At 34.7% G+C, this 22276-nt stretch overlaps 1 protein-coding gene across 2 annotated transcripts in view; it reads left to right on the forward strand.

Moving 5' to 3' along the window:
- Positions 1-22276, forward strand: part of TBCK (TBC1 domain containing kinase) — a 270070-nt gene that overhangs the window by 64130 nt on the left and 183664 nt on the right. For both annotated transcript variants that reach the window (XM_007495831.2, XM_001363355.4), the window contains exons 4-12: positions 3805-3919; positions 5668-5741; positions 9712-9853; positions 11866-11926; positions 12891-12952; positions 13331-13392; positions 15710-15858; positions 17525-17663; positions 19135-19234. In XM_007495831.2, the coding sequence (XP_007495893.1) occupies positions 3805-3919; positions 5668-5741; positions 9712-9853; positions 11866-11926; positions 12891-12952; positions 13331-13392; positions 15710-15858; positions 17525-17663; positions 19135-19234 (904 nt within the window). The remainder of the gene's footprint in view (positions 1-3804; positions 3920-5667; positions 5742-9711; positions 9854-11865; positions 11927-12890; positions 12953-13330; positions 13393-15709; positions 15859-17524; positions 17664-19134; positions 19235-22276) is intronic.

Consider the following 22276-nt stretch of genomic DNA (forward strand, 5'->3'; position numbering starts at 1 on the left):
GTTAAAGAATTCTTTGGACATGTTAATTTTGAAGTGCTTAATGGGATATCCTGATGGAGACTAATGAAGAGAAGCTCAAATTCAATCATATAGGCCATGAGTGAAAAGCTGTTTAGAGCCTACGGTTGAAGGGAAGTAGCCTGTCTCAGTAGGTTTGGAAATTTGCTCCCAAGCTGTTTCTGCTTTTCATGACTCCATCTGTGCTTTCACTCCTGGCCCACGAATTCTTGGAAGTTTCCAATTTTGCTTTCATTTTTCCTTTCATTTGAAAACAGCAGGAGGCTAAGGGTAGAAGAGTAAAAAGTAGCTACAATAAATGGATTATTTGTAAATCAGTGTTCATAGGTAATAAGTTCATAAATATGATATTAGAAGGACAATATCTTCATTAATTGTAGGAGACAGCAATTTTAGTTGAGTAGTAGTGTTAGAATCCAGATTTAAAGGGTTGAGAATGAAATAGAACTTTCCAGTTAAAATGATGAGAGGATTAAAAGGAACATGACTTCTCATATACACTTCAAAGCACACATATGCCATAATGAAGAAAAGCAGTTTTGAAAAACATGCAAGAAAAATTAAATTAACTTAAAAAAAAAAACAGTAAGTCAACACCAATACAGCTAAAAAGTACTCTAAAACAACTGGACAGTTAAAATCCCAAAAGCAAAGCAGATGGAAAAAGAAGCCATGTAAGATATCTTGAGATAACATCTTCAAATGACTAAATTGAAAGAAATTAGATAGGAATTAAATTAGTGAGAAATATCACAAGATTAAACAAGAACTTAAAGTAAACAATAGTGTAAGAAAAGATGAAATTAAGAAATGCTTTTTCCTTGCACCCCCAAATCAGAAGGAAAAAATAGAGCATGTGAGAATATAATAAAAACAATAACAATTATCACTTATACAATACTTTTATATTTACAGAGTAAAATGATATCTGTTAACTTAATTAACAAGATATTTACTAGAAAAGGAATCAAGCACAGACAAATCACTTATTAGTTAAAGAATTGATAAACATGTAGACTCAATGATTTTCCTGAGAATAAAGCACTTTACATTAATTGCAAGATGGTTGACAGCTCAGAAAAAAATAAAAGAACAAAAAAGTTATTAAACATAGAAATTTAATAAATGAACAAAACAAACTACATAGAATTCACCAAAAAGAAAGAAAGAAAGAAAGAAAAGGAAAAGTTGCAATAAATTAATAGAAAGAATCCATTGGGCCCTGTTGCTCAGTGGATAGAGCATTGGTCCTAGAGTCAGGAAAACCTGAGTTCAGAGTCGGCCTCAAGATACTTAATAGCTCTGTAACCCTTGGAAAAATTACTTAACCTCTCTTTGTCTTAATCCAGTGTGAAAGGAAATGGTTAATCATTCTAGTATCTTTTCCAAGAAAACCCCGTGGACAACGTGATCTATGGAATCATGAAGAATCAGACACAATTGAATGTGTGAACAACAAAAAAATATTATAGTTAAATTCACATCTTATTGTAAAAGTTTCATTGAGCCATCAAAAAACGCCACAGAAATTGTTTACCAAGGAATATTAATAAAGAAGATAGTAAATATTTTGATAAGAAGAGGTAACTGGAATATAACATATGAAAAGTTAGGAAGCCTGGGTCATGAACCTAAACATGCACATTGAAGACGAACTATGTTACTTTTAAATAAACCTGTTACCCACCATAGTTTATTGGATTGCATTTAGTAAAGCATTTAATAAAAACATAAATGTTTGACAAATTGATTTGATTGTCTTCAAATTAAATGCCTTTTCCCATAGGGCAGTGGTTCCCTGTCTTTTTGAGAATGAGGATCATTTTTTAGTGTTTATTAAAAAAAAAAAAACTTCCATAGGACCTTACTTGTACTATTAGTGTCTATTGATAGAAAAAATATAATGAAGGCAAAAAACCCCTGTGAACTCACTAACATTTAATTTTTACTTGAATAGTTATATCTTTGTTTGGAAAATAGTTAGTGTCTGTATCCTGTATTTATGAACCATATTAAATCCACTAGAGATGTATTCGTTTGTTATATCATGTCATACTGCCTATTTCATTGGTGCTAAGTATTAGTCTTGTGTGTGTGTGTGTGTGTGTGGGTGTGTGTTCTGGGAGTTTTGCCCTAAATATTGGAAATTACTGCCCAGGGAAAAGACCTTGTTCTTCCTCTATCCTTTGCATTACAACTAAAATTCCTACCCATAACCCAAATAAAAGAGAGCTGTTTAGTCATTTTAATATTACTAAAAGCTTTGGAACACCATCTTATTTGGCATTTCCATTTATTTATTATGGACCATTTTTCTAATAAGATTCTGTGTGAAAACAGTGAGGAGGAAAAGCAAGGAAAATTCACCTAATGAATAATTGAAGCAACTAAGTCAGGGCTAACTTCTATATAGCAAATATCAGGTATAATCAGCATTTTTATAAAAAGAAATCAAACCAGCCAGGCTAAGTGGCACCGAACCCTGAGAAACACAGGCATTCATTGCTGACATGTTTGGCCCCTTGGAAAATTAAGTTCAACTCAATGCTGAATGAATCATGAGGATCTACAACAATTAGGAATCACATATGTCTGCTGTGTGTTAGACATTGTGCTGAGCACAGGGGATATAAATACAAGTAACAAAAAAGGCTATTGTTGTCCTCCAGGGGTCTCCATTTTAATGAGAAAAGACTGTAAAAGGAATTGAAAAAGGAGGAATGGGGAACTGCTACATACACTAGGGCAGGACAGAGAAGGCCCTAGAGGCAAAAGTATAGGCAGAAGGGGAATGAAACCTGGCCAGCCAGAACACATACCCCAAGTGGAGACCCTAGGACAATGATGGCAAACCTTTTAGAGACCAAGTACCAGGTTCCACCCCTACCCTGCCCCCACCACCTAGTACCAGGCACACCCCACTCCACACAGGGGAGGGAGAAAGCACTCCCATTATACTGCTGGGCAGAGGACCAGGTGAAGTGAGGAATGTACTCAGTGAGTGTAGAGTGGGGGAGGGGTGTGACTACAGCTCTCTGCTCCCCTCCAGCTCTGCCACCTGTGAGCTGCTCCCATTGGGCTGCTGAGCAGAGGAGCAAGGGAGAGGGGGAGGTGAGCAGCTCCACCCAAGTCCCTCTGCCTTTCTAGTAAGGAACTGGGGGATGAGGGAGTGGCCAAGTGCCCACAGAGAGCACTCTGCATGCCATCTTTGGGGCCCTTGTCATAGATTCACCATCACTGTCCTAAAGGGAATCCATCACTAGGAGGAGGCTGGCTGGCCTGGGGTGGAAGATGGAGGAAGAACAGGAGTGTACCAGATGTGAAGAAAGGCCCAGGGGGAGAGGGTGGCCGAGGCACATCCGAGGGACAAAAACCAGAATTCTGAAGTTGGGGTAGAATCAGTGGTTGGACAGCCAGGAATCTTGTTGAGGAAAGTGTGGCAGTCTTTTGTGATCCAAGGAAGACTTGTGCCTCAGAACAGCTTTAACAGAATTGAGAGCCAGGCCTAGAGACTGGAGGTCCTGGGTTCAAATCTGGCCTCAGGTACTTCCCAGCTGGGTGACCCTGGGCAAGTCAATTGACCCCCATTTCCTAGCCCTTACTACTCTTCTGCCTTGGTACCAATACACAGAATTGATTCCAAGGTGGAAGGTAAGTGTTTAAAAAAAAAAAGAACACCTTTAACAGAAGAGCATGGTGTTCCTTTCCAGCAGTTCTCTGTCATCCTCACTGTGCCACATAGATGTATAGCTAATTAAATATGCCTTTTTGTTCGTTCCTTTGAAGCCCTCTGAAAGTGTTATGCATTGCATTCGAGGTCCTACAAGGGTTGCAGTATATGAATCAGCATGGCATGGTCCACCGAGCTCTGTCTCCTCACAACATTCTCTTGGATCAAGAGGTAATGTTCATAGGGGCAGCAAGGGGGTGGGGGTGGGGGTCAGTGGATAAAGAGCCAGAGCTAGAGACAGGAAATCCTGGGTTCCAGCATGGCTTCAGTCACTTCCTAGATGTGTGACCTGGGCAACTTAACCCCCATCACCTCCTAGATATAAAATTAATATTTATATGATTAATTTTATGAAAACCATTTTGGAAATTCTTAAATCATTTCATGAATTATATAAAGTCACATATTTATAGTTACTTTTTTAAGTGTTCACTCTCCTTGTGTCCAGATTCTTTCTTTTCACCCTTTTACTGTAATGAATGAATTGGTCCCCTTTCTCCTTTTTATTTATTAGTTATATTTATTTACATATTTTATTATATATAATAAGTTATTATCTATTATTTATATAATTTTATATAGTTATATATTAATTTTATTATTAGTTATATTTATTTAGGTGGTCTCCCTATTTGTTCCACTGCTAAGGAGGGCTAGAGTTTAAGAATTCTGTTTTGTTTATCCATTTAATGTTCCCTCCTGATATCTCTGTACTTTTTAAAAAAATTTTTCCAATAGTACTTCTTTCCTTGGAAATCTCATGGGGGATTTCTGATCTGTTAGATATCACCTCCCAGGGCAGGAAGGTGATATTTACAAAAGGGGCACTTGTAATTTTGTTTGGCATGCTTAGCATATGAGAATAGTTTTAGCAAGGCTCCCCCCTTGAGAATTCAGTTTAGAAGTAATAGTAAATGAAAGGAGGACTACAACTTTTCCGTTTTCTGCTTCTCTTCTTGTTTCAAGAACATAAGCTTGTTGTTGGAAACCACATAACAAAAAAAAAAACAGTGTTAGAAGTTTCTAGTATTCTTAGAGTGAAGTAGAATTTTTTCCTTTTATAAAATAAATTTTTATTGATAGTTTTTTAAATTACACTTATATTTTCTAATAAATCCTTCCACTTTTCCAGAAAGCCATCCCTTAAGTAGAATTGTTTTAATCACTTAACGTTGATTTAAAAATTCAGGTAGCTTACTAAAACATTAGAAAACCATAATACTCCAAAGGAAGTGATGATTATCATTGTGAAAAACCTTAAAAAATAAAAATGCCAAAGAAAAACATAGACTTATGAAGATTAGAGTTGTGCTACTAGCGAAAAAAGGCTCACTAATAATTATGGTTGACTTCATGCTCACATAACCCAAGAGGATGATACAAAGCATGATTGCTCCTTAGCACAATATTGAAGGGTTGAAAACCAGTCATTCCTAGGTAAGAAGCTGATATTGGACTTCAGTTTACAGTTTTAGGAAAATAAAAAATTCTTATAGGAGGTTAGCATATAACATCCTCAATAACAATTTCAAAACAAAAAGAAATATCTTTAAGATGTGTGTTCACAGATTACAACTGAAATGGCTTTTAGAGACCCTACAGTCCAATTGCTTCATTTTAGAGATGAGGAAATTAAGGGAGCACAGGCTCCATAGCCAGTGTTCTTCCTATCCTATAGCAACAAATGCCAACAAATTATTTTTAAGAGTGTAACCTCTCATTTGGACATTTAGTTTTTATGGTATATCTAAAAATTGAACTTCTCTGGCTTGTTTTGATAGAATTATGAAAAATAAATGAAATAGTTTTTCTCATTTGACCTGTTGGTGTAATGGTTTCTATGGGTTTCATTTATCACATTATTAGAATTTTCTGTGCTACTTTTTTTTTCAAAGACTTTATCTCCTTTTCTCTTTTAGGAGCATATTAAATTGGCTAAGTTTGGACTTTACCACATGACAGCTCATGGCATTGATGTTGATTTCCCAATCGGGTAAGAATAAATATTTTACAGCTTTAAAGTTTCAGCAATGCTATTTTATTGTGACATTTATAAATACATTTTCAAGTTTAAAAACTTTTTAAAGCCATTTAACAGTAAAAGACAAATTCTTGAACCATCTCTGTCAAGTGTAAAAGCATTTTACAAACATTAAGGTGATTTATAAATACTATTATTATTATTGATTCCTGCTTTGTCTCTTTTTTAAATGAAAAAAATTAATTAGTATTTCATAATGCCCTAAAAATCAGCATACCCTGGCCTTCTTTGGACTGGCAAGAAGGCCTTTATAGAATTCCAGGTGATGATTCCATAGTAAAACCCCCTTGCCATGATATAGAATTTAATTTCATTCATAGGTAAATATAAAGACAGGAAAATGGATGAGATCCCACTAACAGATAAGATGCATATGTAAAATGTGCAAAGCAGTGCTAAGTGGGATAATACATTTAGTTGCCCTGGGAGATTTGAAAACTGGATCCATTTGCATTTGAAAATTTAGTCTCCTGTGTTACTATTGCCAAAGGCTTTGAATTTTTATCATATCATATGTGGCCTGACTTGTCATGGCATGGACCAGAATTTTTTGGCAATATGTGTATGTATGACTCTGTGTGTGTGTGTGTGTGTGTGTGTGTGTGTGTGTGTGTGTGTGTGTGTCTGTGTCTGTGTACAAGTAGGGGATGTTATGGATAGAGGACTGGTCCTAGAGTCAAGAAGATCTCAATTCAAATGTAGCCTCAAATATTTTCTAGCTTTGTGACCTGGGAAAGTCATTTATCTGTTTGCCTCCATTTCCCATTTGTCAAATAAGCTAGAAAAGGAAAGAGGAGGGGCCAGTTGGGTAGCTCAGTGAATAGGAAGCTAGGCCTAGAAACGGGAGGTCCTAGGATCAAACCTGGCCTCTGATACTGCCTAGCTGTGTGACCCTGGGCAAGTCACTTAACTCCCATTACTTAGCCCTTACCAGTCTTCTGCCTTAGAACCAGTACACAGTATTTATTCTAAGACAGAAGGTATGGGTAAAAAAAAGGGAAAGGGGAAGAAATTAGGAAAAACAGTAGAATTGTTTCTCAAAATTGGGATGCACTAGAAGAATATATAAAAAAGGAAAAGAGAAGGAGATTGGGCATTCTAGGAATCTCACTTTTGGCTAAACTGGACAAAGAGGTGTTGATCATAAAGATATAATAAAACCAACTAGGCAATAAGTCAAGACAAGGAGAGAGGAAAGAGAGATGGTTTCAGAGGAAGGTAGTGTAGGAGAAGCAATCACCCAAATGCATAATGAACTCAGCTTTGAAGGATCATAAAGGGAACATTAAAGGAGAAAAAGAAAGTCCAGATCCAGTGCTCAGGGTCTGGGTTAGGTATATAGAAAGAACTGGAAACCAAATGAGTTGCCCTCAGTTGGGGAATGGTTGAACAAATTATAGTACATGAATTTAATGGAATATTATCATTATATGAGGAATGACAGGAGAGATAGATTCAGATAAACTTGGGAATATTTGTATGAACTAATGAAAGAGGGAAGCGAATAGAACAAAACATGCATTGACTGCAGTATTTTAAAAGAAAACAACTTTAATAACTCGGATTAACAAGGATTAATCATGACTCTGGCAGATTAATGATGAGCCAAGTTTCTCACATCTTAGCAGAGGTGGTGGTGATGTGGGATAAGTCGGACTTGGACACAGATAGATTTTACTTGGTTAGATCTGTTTGTTAAAGGAGATAACTATAAGTGGTGGGGGGAAAGCTGTAGGGATGCAATAAAGAAAATTCAACAAATTGCACATTAATTAGGAAAGACCAGAAATAAGATCAGAAAGGGAACAGTTACAAGGAAGGCAATGTTGGCACCATTTTTAATATATACTTTAAATAACAAGTTGCATATAATTGTAATAGATGGTTTTTATAAAGTCCTTTTTTTCTCTTCCTTGTATACAGAAATGTTTATATTTGTTGATGTTTACTAATTTCTTATTTAAAAAAAATTTAAAGCAAGCCTTTATGAAAGGACTAATTTAAAAAAAAAGAAAAAAAACAACTTTAAATTTCCTCCTCAAAGTATTTTAGGTTTTAATGAGACCAGACGGTGAGAAGAAGAGGAAGTGACCAGGCAGCTTGGAGAATTGAACCTGAATTCAAATTTGGAAGTGGGAGAAGTGGTCTTATGTTACCAGGAGGTCTAGCTTCCTTTGAAGTCTTAGACCTTTAGTGTCACCTGAATGTATCAAAAAGCAAAACATGAAATATTATCCAGGAAAAATAAAGTGATCAAATAGCCAAGGCATGAAAGAAAATATTTACCCCAGAAGAAGCTTACAGTTAGTTCAAAAAGCAAATTTTAAGGACCAAAAAAAGTAAACTGTTAACATCTGGTTTAGGACTTTGAGCTTTACTTTCAACTGGCCAAGTAGCTAAGTATGTTAAAACGCCAGAGAGAGATGATGAAAGCCTGTGTTAGATTTACCTGGTCAACTACACTCAAAGTTGGATTCTACTTATTGTCCTTGGTTCTTTATGAGCTTCTTTAAAGCAGAACCTGGCTTTCACTTTCTTTTGAATCCTCAGGACTAAGCACAGCTCCTGGCACATAGTAGGTGCTTAATAAATGTTTGATGACCAACTATAGTTTAAAAAACATGAATAGCCGGCTGGAAGAATCCATTGCTGAGACTATTGTTAGTGCACATTATTTAACTCATCCTCATCCCTTCTTAAAAGAATTAATATTAAAAGAATGGTTATTATAGTGTTCATGCTCAGTTTTTAGTGAAAAGTTTTTGACATAACAATGCTACTGTAGTATTCATTTGGGTAACAACTTTAGACTGAGGAGGAACCTCAGAATCCATCTGGTTCAACATCTTCATTTTATAGATGAGGAAACTGAGGCTCATGAAAGTTTAGTGACTTATATCTCCATACCCATTATCTACCCATCTTTGGGTCATATCATGATCTTTTGTCCTCATAATTTTATCACCAGTTAGATACCATTAGAAAGCCCACACATCTCTGTGGAAAACTAGGAATCCATTTAGATTTGGTCATTGAATTAGCCATACTCATTCACCAAAGCAGAAATAGAATGCCTGTAACAAACTAGAATAATGAATGGTTAAATTGCATTTCTCGAAAATAGGAATAAATTATCTTCATTCTCAAAATTTTTAAAGTGGTTTTTACTTCTTTGGCTTTACTATATATTTCTATATAAATAAATAGCACAGGCAGTATGACTTAGAGCTGTTTGGGGGAAGAGGGAGAATGAATGACTTTGTTTCCCAGGAACCAGATTGTCTTGTGTCATTAAAGCATTTGTAATAGGTACTAATGTTCTCAACTGAACCTAGCAATGAATGAAGAAGGAGCATTAACAAACTAAAATACAGTATAATGATTTCTATCCACACTGAAATTAATTAGTTCTTTAGTGCTTGAGTGTTTACTTAAAACCATAGCAATTCCATTTCTCTCTAGAAATCTAAGGACAAAATTCTCAAGTTCCCTTGTTATTAAGGCTAGGTTGCTTCACAAAATGGCGGTATTTCAGAGTTCTAAGAGGAGATAAATGATGAGGTACATGTTAAGCAATACTTTGAAGGAGAAAAGATAGGACAATGAGAATGTGGCTGTTTAGAGGAAATAGGGGAGGCGATTAGAGAAAGAACAGGGAGGGAAGAAAAAACAAGGCATTAATGCAAGAGAAAGAGGCTAAAAATATTAAAATCTTTTTAGGCCTATAATTATTTTTGGAACCCCAGGGATATAGGCCTCTCCTAATTCCTGTGGTTGGTTCACAATTCCACTTGGCTATAGCCATTGCCAAGGCCATCTTGTTCCTGGAACTTCCTGTGTTTGTAGTAAGAATATATTGTTTTATCTTCCAGACGTCTTGAGCTGTCTAGTAATTATTACTTACTTTAATAACCTCTTGTAGGTACCCATCCTACCTGGCACCTGAGGTCATTGCACAAGGAATCATCAAGCCCAGTGACCACACACCAAGTGAAAAACCATTGCCTTCTGGCCCCAAATCTGATGTATGGTCTCTTGGAATTATTTTATTTGAACTTTGTATGGTATGTAACCAATGGTGGGGTTCAAGAGTCTAAGGGGACTATTAGACCAACAGAAACAATTTTTATAGGTTTCAGGATAATATTTTTGCAGAAGATAAATCTGTTTTCATTTCCTACATATATAACTGAAGAGAAAAAAAATCTTGTTTTTAAATTGACCTAACTTTTAAAAAGCACTTAATTTTGTATATGCCTAGTTATTTGTAGAAAGGGTATCCCAAAAGTTTCTGCAGTTTTAAATGATCTAAACCGTAACATTTACTATTAGTTCATTAATAATTAATATTTAATGGTTAATATTAATGGTGTTTATTAATAGCTTTAATAAAAATTAATTACATTTTATGCTTTAATATTTAAAATTGCATTGAGATTTTGGGATACCCTCAATTTGCAGCTGTGTCAGGAATTCTTCAAAATACTTTAAAAATATTGGGAGCAACTGGGTGGCTCAGTGTATTGAGAGCCAGGCCTATGATGGGAAGTCTGGGGTTCAAATGTGGACCCAGAAACTTCTTAGCTGTGTGACCCTGGGCAAGTCTCTTAATCTCCATTGCCTAGCCCTTACAACTCTTCTGCCCTAGAACCAATACACAGGACTGATTCTAAGACAGAAGGTAAGGGTTTGAAAAACAAAATTAAAATATTATCCAATCAATTCTTACAGTTTCTGTGTTGTGGATATACTATTTCTTTTATTTTATACAGATAAGAACCATCATTGAGAAATACCAGACTATAATGAAAGTGATTTTTTTTTCAAATTAAGTCTTTTGAATATTTTCTGCAGCACTCATATTGAAATTGTTCTACTTTGTGACATTAATAGGCCTGTGTTTATTTAAACTTCAGGGACCCATTCTTTCTAATAATAGTAGAAAGAGTCACGTGCCTGTCTTTTTGTGCCTTGTCTTATTTGATATTTAAACAATCTTGAATATAATTAATTGCTAGTAAGTGTCTGAGACTTGATTTAAACCCATCTCCCTGACTTTCAAGTTCAAGTTCGATCCACTATGCACCAATAAAACCCTTTTGGGTTTTATTTCTGTCTTTGTGTCTACTGCCCCTAGATCAGTGCTTAATAGAGGGTTTAATGCTTGCTAGATTGAATGAAGTAAATTGAATTGAATTGGGTTCTCTTTCTACCAATCCCTCTTGAGCCTCTTCCAGACTTAACTGAGTGTGATCCTTTGATAACAAACATCAGTATTGGTGCACCATATGGATGAAGCCTTCCCAGCTTGATAATAACTACTAAAGCTTCCATTTCCTGGCATGGCCTTTGGAAAACCAAAGTTACTCCCATGGCACAATGAGGAAGGCAAAAGTCAGAGAGTCATAAAATCTTAAAGTAGGAAGAACCTAACAGTTCAGAAAGTGTCAGACTCAGAGACCATGGGCAGTGAATTAAAGTATAATTGAGAAATATTTAACAAAAAAAAAAATAAGAATACATCCTGACAGAGCTCGTGTTAATGTGTAGTTTTCTAAGTTAATATGGGGCCCAGTGAGATCCTTATGTATAATTGAATAACTCCTGTTTCTGAGCTTGACACCACTAGTATATGGAACTCCCACATGAGAAAACTCCCTCTACCATTGCAGGTAAACAATTTATCTGAAACTTAGACTCTTGGATTATTTGTTGACTGAGATATTAGGTCACCTGCCCAGGGTTACAAAGCCACTGTGTCTTAGAGGTGAAACTGGAACTTAGCTTTAAGGCCATCTCCCTATTTATAATGCCAAATTGTCCCTCTCTTTTTTTTTTTTTTAACAATTTATGTCATCTTTAAAAAACTTTTGGAAACAATATTACTTGGAAAGTATATATTTTGTCATCAAACATTGGAGATTTAAATTGTTTTTACATTGACTTTAAAAGGGGGGACTGGTAATCATAGAAGACCTCTGTAGAAAAAGCAGAGTTAATATTGCTACAAAATTATTTTTAATTAAAAAACCATTTACTTTTATTTTCTTATTTAATAATTTATTATTTCATTTAGGGAAGAAAGTTATTCCAGGGCCTGGATATTTCTGAAAGGCTAAAGTTTTTGCTTACATTAGGTAAGTGTCAAAAGTTTAATATTCTCTTTGTCGTTCATGAAGTTACTACTCCTAATTCATGGTAAGAACACTGGATTAGATTCAAATCATAACACTAATATTTACCAACCCAGTGACCTATGACAAGTCACTTTACCTCTGTTGGCCCCATTTTCCTTAGCCATAAAACAAGGGGGTGAAGATCCTTTGGCTTGCAGTAAGCATGCTTTTAGAATTCTTTCCCTGTAGAAATAAAGAGTATTCATGCCCTGAAGCATCTGTACTCTTTTTCTGGTTTCTAGTGTACATTCCAATTTTTTGATTGCTTGGGAGAATTGGAGCTGTAATTCTTGAACATCATAAAAGTACTTTCTTAATGATCTTGTCTTATGGACTAACAGTGCCATTGGAAATTGGCCAATTTGTAAGAAAATATTAATAATAATATTTATAAAGCATTTTAAATTTTGCCAAGTACTTTCATATATGTTAACTCATTTAATCCTTACAACAACCATTTGAGGTCGGCACTATTATCCCTATTTTATAGATAAGGAAACTGAGGCTAAGTGACTTGACCCAAAGTCAAATAGGTAGTAGGTATCTGAGGCAAGATTTGAAATCAGGTCTTCCTGACTTCAGGCCCAGACCCCTATCCACTGTGCTCCCTAGCTGCCATAGAGCAAAAATGGAGGTCTGTGCCCTATTCACTCCCTTACACTACTACCTCAGTGTTACAAGTTATAAATTGTTGCAGCTTGTTAAATTGAACCTTCATTTTATGAAAAAGGATTTTTCAATCTTCATTTTTTAATGTGAAGGGAAGAGTTAAAATACTAAATATCCTGTACTATATATACCAATGTTAAAAATAAAAAACCTTAAGATACAAGAGGATCTGGTGGCTTATAATTTTTTTTTAATGCATGTCTTTTATGTTCCTTAATAAAGTTTTGCTTTTATTCTCATGGCCTTTTTGTTCTAGGTTGCATGGATGATACTGTAACAGTCTTGGCTGAGGAACATGGTTGTCTGGACATTATAAAGGTTAACACTCAATTTATGAATAAATGAGATTTCTTTAGCATAGCTTTTTAGAAAAATAAGCTTGTACTAGTTTTAGCTATTTCTCCCACTTATTTAAATAATTCAAACAAAGTTTTCTTGGGAATAAGTTAATTTCCCAAAATATCATATTTTAAAAACAATTCTTATGTTAGTGCATGTTTTTCCCCCAATCCCATTGTGATAAGCTATTTTATTATAAATGTATACATAGACACATAAAATAGATAAAGTATACAGATAATGAATACATGATCTAGTGGTTTTTTCCTTAATCAAGAATTTCTGTTTTATGAAAAGAAGTTACCAAATACTTTAACACAGAACTTTAAATAATCTTTTTCTCTCTTTATTTTCTAGGAGCTTCCTGAAAATGTGATAGATCTCTTGAAGAAGTGCCTCACTTTCCACCCTTCTAAGAGGTTAATAACATTCTCTTAAATTTCTCCTGATAGGGGGAATAGAAATGCTATGGATTTAGGACTTGGTATTGAGATTCATGGGGCAGCAAGATGATGCAATGAATAGAGGGCCAGGCGTGGAGTCAGGAAAACTCCTTTTTAGAGTTCAAATCTGGCCTTAGGCACTTACTTGTGTGACCCTGGGAAAATTAACCATGTTTGCCTTAATTTCCTCCTCTGTAAAATAAGCTGAAGAAGGGAAATGGCTCTAATATTTTTACCAAGAAAATCCCAAATGGGGTCATACAGAATCAGATAGAACTAAACAACTGAACAATAACAATTGAGATTCGTAGTGAACAAAAACTTAGTTTAGCAGATTTTATTTTCTTACTTGTGTAATAAATGAAAAGTAGAATTATTAAATATAATATTAATACAATATTGTGGTTGCCATTATAAAATTTACTCTCAAATTAGGAGTCCATTAGTAGCTCTTAACAATGTAATTTTAATAAAAATGAAGATCTATGAAAAAGAGAAATGAAGGGAAGGGACAAAAAACTCACCTAACTAGAAAAATACCTAAACTAAAATCCCAAACCTGCTAAGCCATTTTGCCCACAAAAGCCCTCCAGCACCAACCTCCAGAGAGAGAGCCAGAGAGCCCCATCATTTTATCCTCTGTGCTCCTATGCCCCACTCCATATATACACAAAAATGGGGTACTCTGGTAGGACAAACATATGGAGTGGTTTCTCTCATCACACTTGGAATAGAAATATTAGCTTATATTTTTATAATATAAACTTTATAATATAATAAGCTAAATAATAAAAAAAGCTTTATGATATAAACTTTAGAACTTAAAAGGCTGTAGTATCACTGAAAAGGCATCTTTCAAGTAAGCATTTGGAGTGTCGTATTTCCTTAGGTGAAAATAAGCAATATACCTGGCTTGTTAAGCAATAGAATATCTTTCCTCTCTTTTTCTCCTTTAGTTTTTGTATTAAATTTCTTGATTTTATAGAATACAAACTTGGAAGTGGAATCATGTGACTAGAAGGAAATAAATTATTCTTTCATCTCCAAATGGAGTGCCATCTAAACCACCCCAAAAGTGTGAAGAGAACAGTTTTAGGGTAACTAGGTTAGCCCAGTATATAAGACACTTGGACTTGAAGTCAGGAAGACCTGCATTAAAATTCAGCCTTAGGTATATCTTAGCTGTACGAATCTGGGCAAGTCACTTAACCTTTGTTGCCTCAGTTTCCTCAAATGTAAAATGGGGATTATAATAACACCTTTCTCACAGGTTTCTTGTGAGAACCAATTGAGATAAGCACTTAGCATAGTGCCTGGCACAAAGTAAAGACTTTATAAATGTTAGGTATAATCATCATTGTGATTATTTCCAAAAAGAACTGCAGAAATTTTGAGCCTCACAACAGAAGAACTAGAAATATGGAAGACAACCAATTAATGATTGTTGCTCCCTAAAAGACTGTTTTCCTGGCATTCTCACTAGCTCAGGAAGTCATTGAACATCTTTGGGCTTCAGTTTTCTCCTCTATAAAAAGAGGAAGTTAGACCAGATCTGTCAGCTCTCAAGCCTTTGATAAAATGCCCCCCCTTGACTTGATTACTGTAGGTATTTGTACCTAGTAGCATTTATTTTATTCTCTGCGAAAGTCAACATGATATTGAAGAAAGAACACTAGATGACACTGGATTGCTCAAGAGTCTCCTGATACTTTCCTATTTAGTAGGGCAAATCTCTCGATCTGTAAGACAGAAGCAGTGATACTTTACCACTCAGTTACAAAGATCAAATGAGATAATATCAACATAAAGCATCATATAGATGAGAATTATTACTGTTTACTTCAATGTTTTAGATGTGGTGAGGTGACTTGCCCACATATGGCAAAGACAGACTGGAACACAGGGCTGAGGCTGACTTTCTTTCATCTACACTGACACTGCAAGGCACTTCTCTAACCTATAACTTGCAGAGCAAGCATCGATCTGCATTAGGGAGCTTCATCCCTTAAAGTTCCCTACACCAATGAAATGACAGGTTTGATTCCCACTCTCCTTCCTCCCCTCCCACCAACTCCAAATCCTTCCAATTAGCTGCCTTCCAAGTCTTAACAGGCAATCTTTGTGAGTTGCTGTGGCCAAAACAACTCATCACCTGCTGTCCCACCTTCTAGTGATGAAAATAATGAGATCTTCTTCTGTAATTTTAATATTCTGCTGACATGTATTCTCTCCTAGTTCAGGGATTTTAAAATGACTTTTATTTGTACTTTGTATTTTAAATGTGTCTCTCAAGGCCAACTCCAAATGATTTACTCCAGGATAAGGTGTTCAGTGAAGTGTCACCTTTATATACACCCTTCCACAAACCTGCCAGTCTGTTCTCATCTTCTCTGAGATGTGCTGATTTAACTCTGCCTGAGGACATCAGTCAACTGTGTAAAGGTAAGACTTAGGGGAAAAAAATGATTGGGGCCCCTTTTAAAGAAGGCATGCTCATTTCTGTTTTTAATTGGACAACAATATAGAAGCAACTGTCCATTATATTAATGAGATTTTTATGACTAGTTAATTATTTGGAGCTGATTATTTCTGGAGGTACTTAAGATATGATTCAGACTGAGTTCCACTAATTGCCAGTGAACCAGAGCTTAAATTTCTACAGTGTATTCTTGGAAAATATCTCAGTGCTCACATTAGAAACTGAATTTCTGAATTCTCAGTATAATACTCCTTATACAGAATTTCCCAATTAATGAATCAGTCATCAAACATTTATTAAGTGATTTTCATGTTTCATGATCAAGGGCATGAAATTCTACTGGAAAAAAAACAAAATGTTTTCACATTAACAGATACAATATAATGCATGGCAAAGAGATACTAGAAACAGGAGTGTCTGGAAAGGCAATACATAAGAGAAAGCATTTGGAGGAAGCAACGGATTCTAAGAAAAGGAGATGAAAAGGGAATGCTTTCTAAACCTAGGAGACAGTCCATGCCCAAAGGCATAGAGTTAGGAGACTGAATATGTTGTGGGAGGAACAGCAAGAAAGCCAGTTTGACCGACTTCAAATACAAATGGGAATTAGAGCATAATGAGACTATTTGATCCCAGAGGCAATAGGAAACCATTGATACTTACTGAGGAGAAATAGGGTAAGAAATTGGGGAATATTATTTTGGAAACTATGCAAAATAGGTTGTGAAGGCCATTCGCATTTGAATTTGGGTGAGAGCCATGTGAAGAAGAAGGTGGACATATGAGATGCTGTAAAAGTAGAAAGGGCATGATTTGGCACCTGAGTGGCTCTTTCTGGTGAGGGAGAATAAGGAATTAAGAGTAAATTAAGGGGGCAGCTAGGTGGCTCAGTGGATGGAGAGCCAGGCCCATATTTGGGAGGTCTTGAGTTCTGGCCTCAGACACTTCCTAGCTATGTGGCCCTGGGCAAGTCACAACCCCCACTGCCTAGCCCTTACCTACTCTTCTGCCGTGGAACCAATACTTAGTATTGATTCTAAGATGGAAGGTAAGGGTTTGGTTTGGTTTGGTTTTTAATAAATTAAATGTCAGGCTGAGGTGATGAAACTGAGTGCCTGGAAGTATGCTGGTATCCTAGACAAAAACAGGGTAGTCTGGGATTTGGGAGATTTCAAAGAGAAAAATTATGAATTTTGATTTGGACTTTTTGAATTGACAATGCTGAACTTGCAAACAAAACAAAACAAAAAACAAACAAAAAACAGATTTCCTGGATTATAGTTTTGGTTAATGAATACTATGTTTAGTAAGTGAAGTAAAATATATGTTTTAGCTGACATAGACAGTACTTACTGTATTCATATGTTTCTGGATAGTTTGCATTGGTTTTTGGAATGAAAGAAAAATTCAGATAAATCTACTTTTTCCTATAGAAAACTAAATATTCACATAATTTTTCTATCTGCTTCTGAACCCAGCACTTAAATAGTGTAGATTTTCTTCAAGGAAACGACTACTAATTAGTTGGTATGCACCTTTAAGAATGTTTGATGTATAATCTTCATTGTTTGTTTAAAATAATAGCAGAAAGAAAACAGTAATTCTTTGTTATTTGACTTCTCTTGGTAGATGCTGACAGTGATTACCTAGCAGAAAGATCAATTGAAGAAGTTTATTACCTCTGGTGTTTGGCTGGAGGAGATTTGGAGAAAGAGCTTGTCAACAAGGAAATCATTCGATCCAAACCACCTATCTGCACACTTCCCAAGTAAGAAAAGAAAAATATCTTGAGGGAATGGAATGGGAGTGTGGGAGTAACATTCCCAAAAAAGCTTTGGCACATTTTTTTTAGTATTCTGACTCAGTAGCTATGGGAAGCAATTGGAAATTAAATCCAACTTCACTCAAGAGCCAAAGTCTCTAATCTCAGTGTTCTCCTCAATATTTCTTTTTCTTGTTTTCTTTGTAAATATCATCTTTTAAGGAATGGTTTCCTCCTGTTGTCTTGTCATCTTTTTTTAATTTAAATCATAAGCATAAGAAACACACTGATAGAAATTAATGACAGTAGTTGAATCAGGAAATACAATGCCTGGCACCTAAAAGGTGCTTAATAAGAGTTGCCAGTTATCTTGTGAGAGAGAATGTAATTACTTTTTATAAAGACAGGATGCTGATGTAAAAATATTTATTAAATTAGGTTAGGAGGTGTATTATGTCAATTTCAAAACATCTTTTTTGAGATTAAATCTTCAGAACCGCAGAGATTGATGTGCTATAAATTGAGAGGAAAGTGGTAAAAGCAAGGAGCACTATATGTGAGAATTATCACTATTACCCTCCAAGTTTTGTTTGACCCATACCGTTCTCACCTCCACTTCTTATCAGCAAACACCATCGCTTTTACTGTTAAAATTAGACTGAGTAATTTGAAATTTGAAATTTGAAAAATCTGATGAAATTCATATGATATTTTTCCCTCTCTTTTTGTCATAACATGTTAAATTATTAACTTGGAACTAGTCCGTATTTTCCCATTGGTTTTCACTTGAATTGACTTCTAAATTTTCAGTGTGGATATTTTCATTTATTTATAAAAATAAGTACTTCTATAAAGGAAATTCTATAAAAAGGTGATGTGAAGAATGTTTTGATTCTGAAAAACCTTTTCCGAGAACTCTTTTAAATCTTAAGCAATACTTTTGTTAGGTCCATTACTGCAAGGCTCTCTCATTTATCTTTATTATGGTAGTTCCAGTGCACACATACAAGCTTTCTCATCATTATGGTATGATGACTTTCCTGTTTAGGTTGAAATTCCCATGGGAGTAGTTTCAGTACTGCACCCCAAAAAGCAGTAGAAATCTGCTTTCTTGTATTCCTCCATGTGTTGTTATTTTAAGCTTGAATGTGGCATTCAAAGTAGAGTAAAGGGGCATTCCAGAAGTCTTAGTGCAGTTTTAAGCTATGAAATCTTAAAGTTGTATCAAGGCTTTCGGAGCATCAAGTATATACACGCAAAGAAACCTGAAAAAAACAGCCTACTTGGACTCTTTTCACCCAAACTCACCCTTTATGCTCCTTGTTCTTAAAATTGTTTTTCTTTCCTGTTTGGTGGACAATAAATGGTCTAATGCTCAGTTTGAGTTTCCTTTATAAAAGAAACAGCAAATTGAGTTCAATGTGCATTTAAAAAACTATTGCTGGGAATCACAGTTTTGTTTTTCTTTTTCTTCTAGTTTTCTGTTTGAGGATGGTGAGAGCTTTGGGCAAGATCGTGATAGAAGTTCTCTTTTAGATGACACCACTGTGACACTGTCTCTGTGCCAATTAAGAAATGTAAGAAAGCTTTTATGTTTTGACATTTCAATTTGAGTACCATATTAAAATATATTATCTATATAGTTTTATCATGGGATAGTTTTGTGAAATTGGTTTGGGTGATTTAAGTAACAGTGTTTAGCTATTAAGTGAAACCACATTTTTTCCACATTGTATATAGAATGTTTGAGAAAAAAATACTTTCCTTTATTACTCAAACATGAAAAGTGTGGGATATTGGGATTTTTATGTCTGTTATACAAAATTATCTTTATTGATAAATGAACTGGCTTAATTAGGGGAGTGTCTACTTTATGATTTTCACACTAAACTAGTTCTACCACAATATTATTTTTAAATGATTAAGCATATGGACCATGATGTCAGTAAAAATTACTTGAAATATGCTCCAAACCATTTTCCATAACCATCAAGGAATTTGAAATATCTAAAGTTTTGCTTCTAGGAAGCAATTTTTCTAAAATCTGTCTGTTTACATATAAATAAATCAACAATCAATTACAAGTTGTCATTATCAGTGTCATACTGTCAGAGTTAAAGGACACATCTCTTTCTTTTAACAATCAATAAACTGGCTTTGAGTCTAATTTATTTTGTAACGGGATTTATTTAGTTGTTTGTTGAGAAATATCATATCAAAACTATATCAATACATTTTTAAAATTCTGTCAAAAATAAAGTATAATCATTGTACATACACATCAGGGAAATATATATATATATTTTAATTGCATTATATTTTTTGCATATATATATTGCATATATATATTTAATTGCATATATAATTATAATTGCATTTATTGGTAATACTGAAAAGTCGTGTACATGACAGTTTTTTATCTGCTTTTGTCAGTCATAATAGCTAAAGTTATGTCAGCAGTTCATTAAGGATTTAGATACTGTTAGAAATTTTACTCTTTTTAAAAAAATGTTTAAATATGCCATATTCAGTAGTTTAATCATATATAAAAAATGTATTTCTACCACTTATACATAAGCACATATAATTATATATATAAACATACATATGTTTATATTTTTATCTATAATAGATATTTATATTTCCATATAATTTTTGACATCTTCCTTTTTAAAACTGGCCTAGAATTTTAGGCACATATTTCTGGGAAATTTTTACCCATGTATTCTACCTTAAGAGGATATAATAGAATATAACTCAAGAATATAAGAACTAATATATTCTAATAGACTAGGGACTCACACAGTACAATCTTCTGTTCCTGACAGCAGTTTTGTGAGGAAGTAGGACAATTAGTTGGAAACTTGGTTTTTAAGTAGTTATATTCTGAATCTGGAAAAAAAAATAAGGGAAAATTTCAGAGATTGAAAAATGTTCTCTATTTAAACCATAATTTTGATTGAAAGGTAAATAATTTATTCAATCAATTGTTTTCAGTTGAAAATACATACTAATACATATAAGGCCTAAGCTTTGAAGGGAATAGAAAACTTTTAAAAGATATGGTTCTTTCCCTGGAGGAACTTTCTGGATAATTTGGGAGGAAAGATGAGTTATATTATAAAGCAGTCAGGAAGTTGCATTGGTTTTACTGATTTTTTAAAAACCTGAATGTTTTAATTTAGACACAACTTAAATTTCTACATCAGTCTCCAATCTCCAGGTTCACTAGCATTTCTGTTCTTGAAAATGAAATGTTTTTCCTAAAACTGTCATTAGTAAGTTGGCAGTATTTAAAAACCCAGTATGAATTTACATGTGAATCATCATATTATCATGCAAAAACTGAGTAGTGTTTTATGGACCACCGAGCCTTTCCAAGGTCTAAGAAATGGACTGGTTTATAGAAAAGATGTATACTGACTTAATACATAAGAAAATGAACCAAAAAACCCAAGCTGCTTTTGTTAATTAGAAATACTTTATCTACAAAATAGACATTCCCACTGGATAAAAATGTAGAGCTTTCATTTGAGAGAGAAATACTGTTAAACTTTTAGCTAATCTTTTAAGGAACTTCTAGGACTCATTCAGAGAATTTTCCTTGATATTTATTACTTTGGAATACTGCAAACAGCTCAAAGGGAGAAGTGTCCAGGGACTGTGATGAAAAGAGGTTTCATGCAGGGGATGGATGCTGAGAGTGCTGGGTCAGTCCCCAGAGGAGAAGTCATTCCACTCTCAAGGAGAACTTCACAGCAGGGGGGCCATGGGCAAGAAGTCATTAAATTTGATCGGACTGCTTAGAGCTTGGCTTTACTCCTGTGCTACTCACCCTGTCATGCTTTTGAAGAATCCTTCCAATTCCTGTTGTTATTCCCAGGAAATGTGGAATGATAATGACATTGATTAGAAAATTAAAGACAGAAAACTGATTTATACCTAATAATTGCTAACTACAGTAACAGAAACTTTAATGTTTGTGCTGTGCTTTTCAAATATCTCATTTTATCCTCACAACTACCCTTGCAGGTAGGTGCTATTATGATGCCCAATTTACAGACTAGGAAACCAAGTCAGAAAGACTTTTAAGGTTGCTTTTGCTAGTAAATGTCTGAAGTCACATTTGAACTTAGATTTTCCTTACTCCAAGTCCAGCGATCTGTCTATTCAGCTGACTCCTTTTGTATCTTTTGTATCTCTTAACTCATCAGCGATTTTGATCCCAATAAATAGGTTAAGCTATGTAAGAAATGCCATTTACTAGCATGTGTAAATATGTTTGAATGTTAAAGCAAAAAGAATTCTGCCTTTCACTTAAATAAAAGATGTTTATAAAAATAAAGTTGTATTGCATTCCCTTTTAAGTACTTTTCCACATATCAGTTGGAAAATACCTTATCTTTTCATTTGGTTTAGAAACTAACACTGGTTTTATACTATGTTTGGCCAAATGGCAGAGCAGATGGCAAATGCTGATGGGATATAGTAAGAGAAATCCCTCACTTGGGCTGCACCTTAACCACCAGAGGGCTGATAAATGTACCTGTTTACAATAGGCCAGAATTCTTGGATTCTCATTTATATTGTAGTGTTTCTATTTCATACATTCTTAGTAG

This window comes from Monodelphis domestica, chromosome 6 (genome assembly GCF_027887165.1).
Source record: "Monodelphis domestica isolate mMonDom1 chromosome 6, mMonDom1.pri, whole genome shotgun sequence".
Classification (NCBI taxonomy): Eukaryota; Metazoa; Chordata; class Mammalia; order Didelphimorphia; family Didelphidae; genus Monodelphis; species Monodelphis domestica.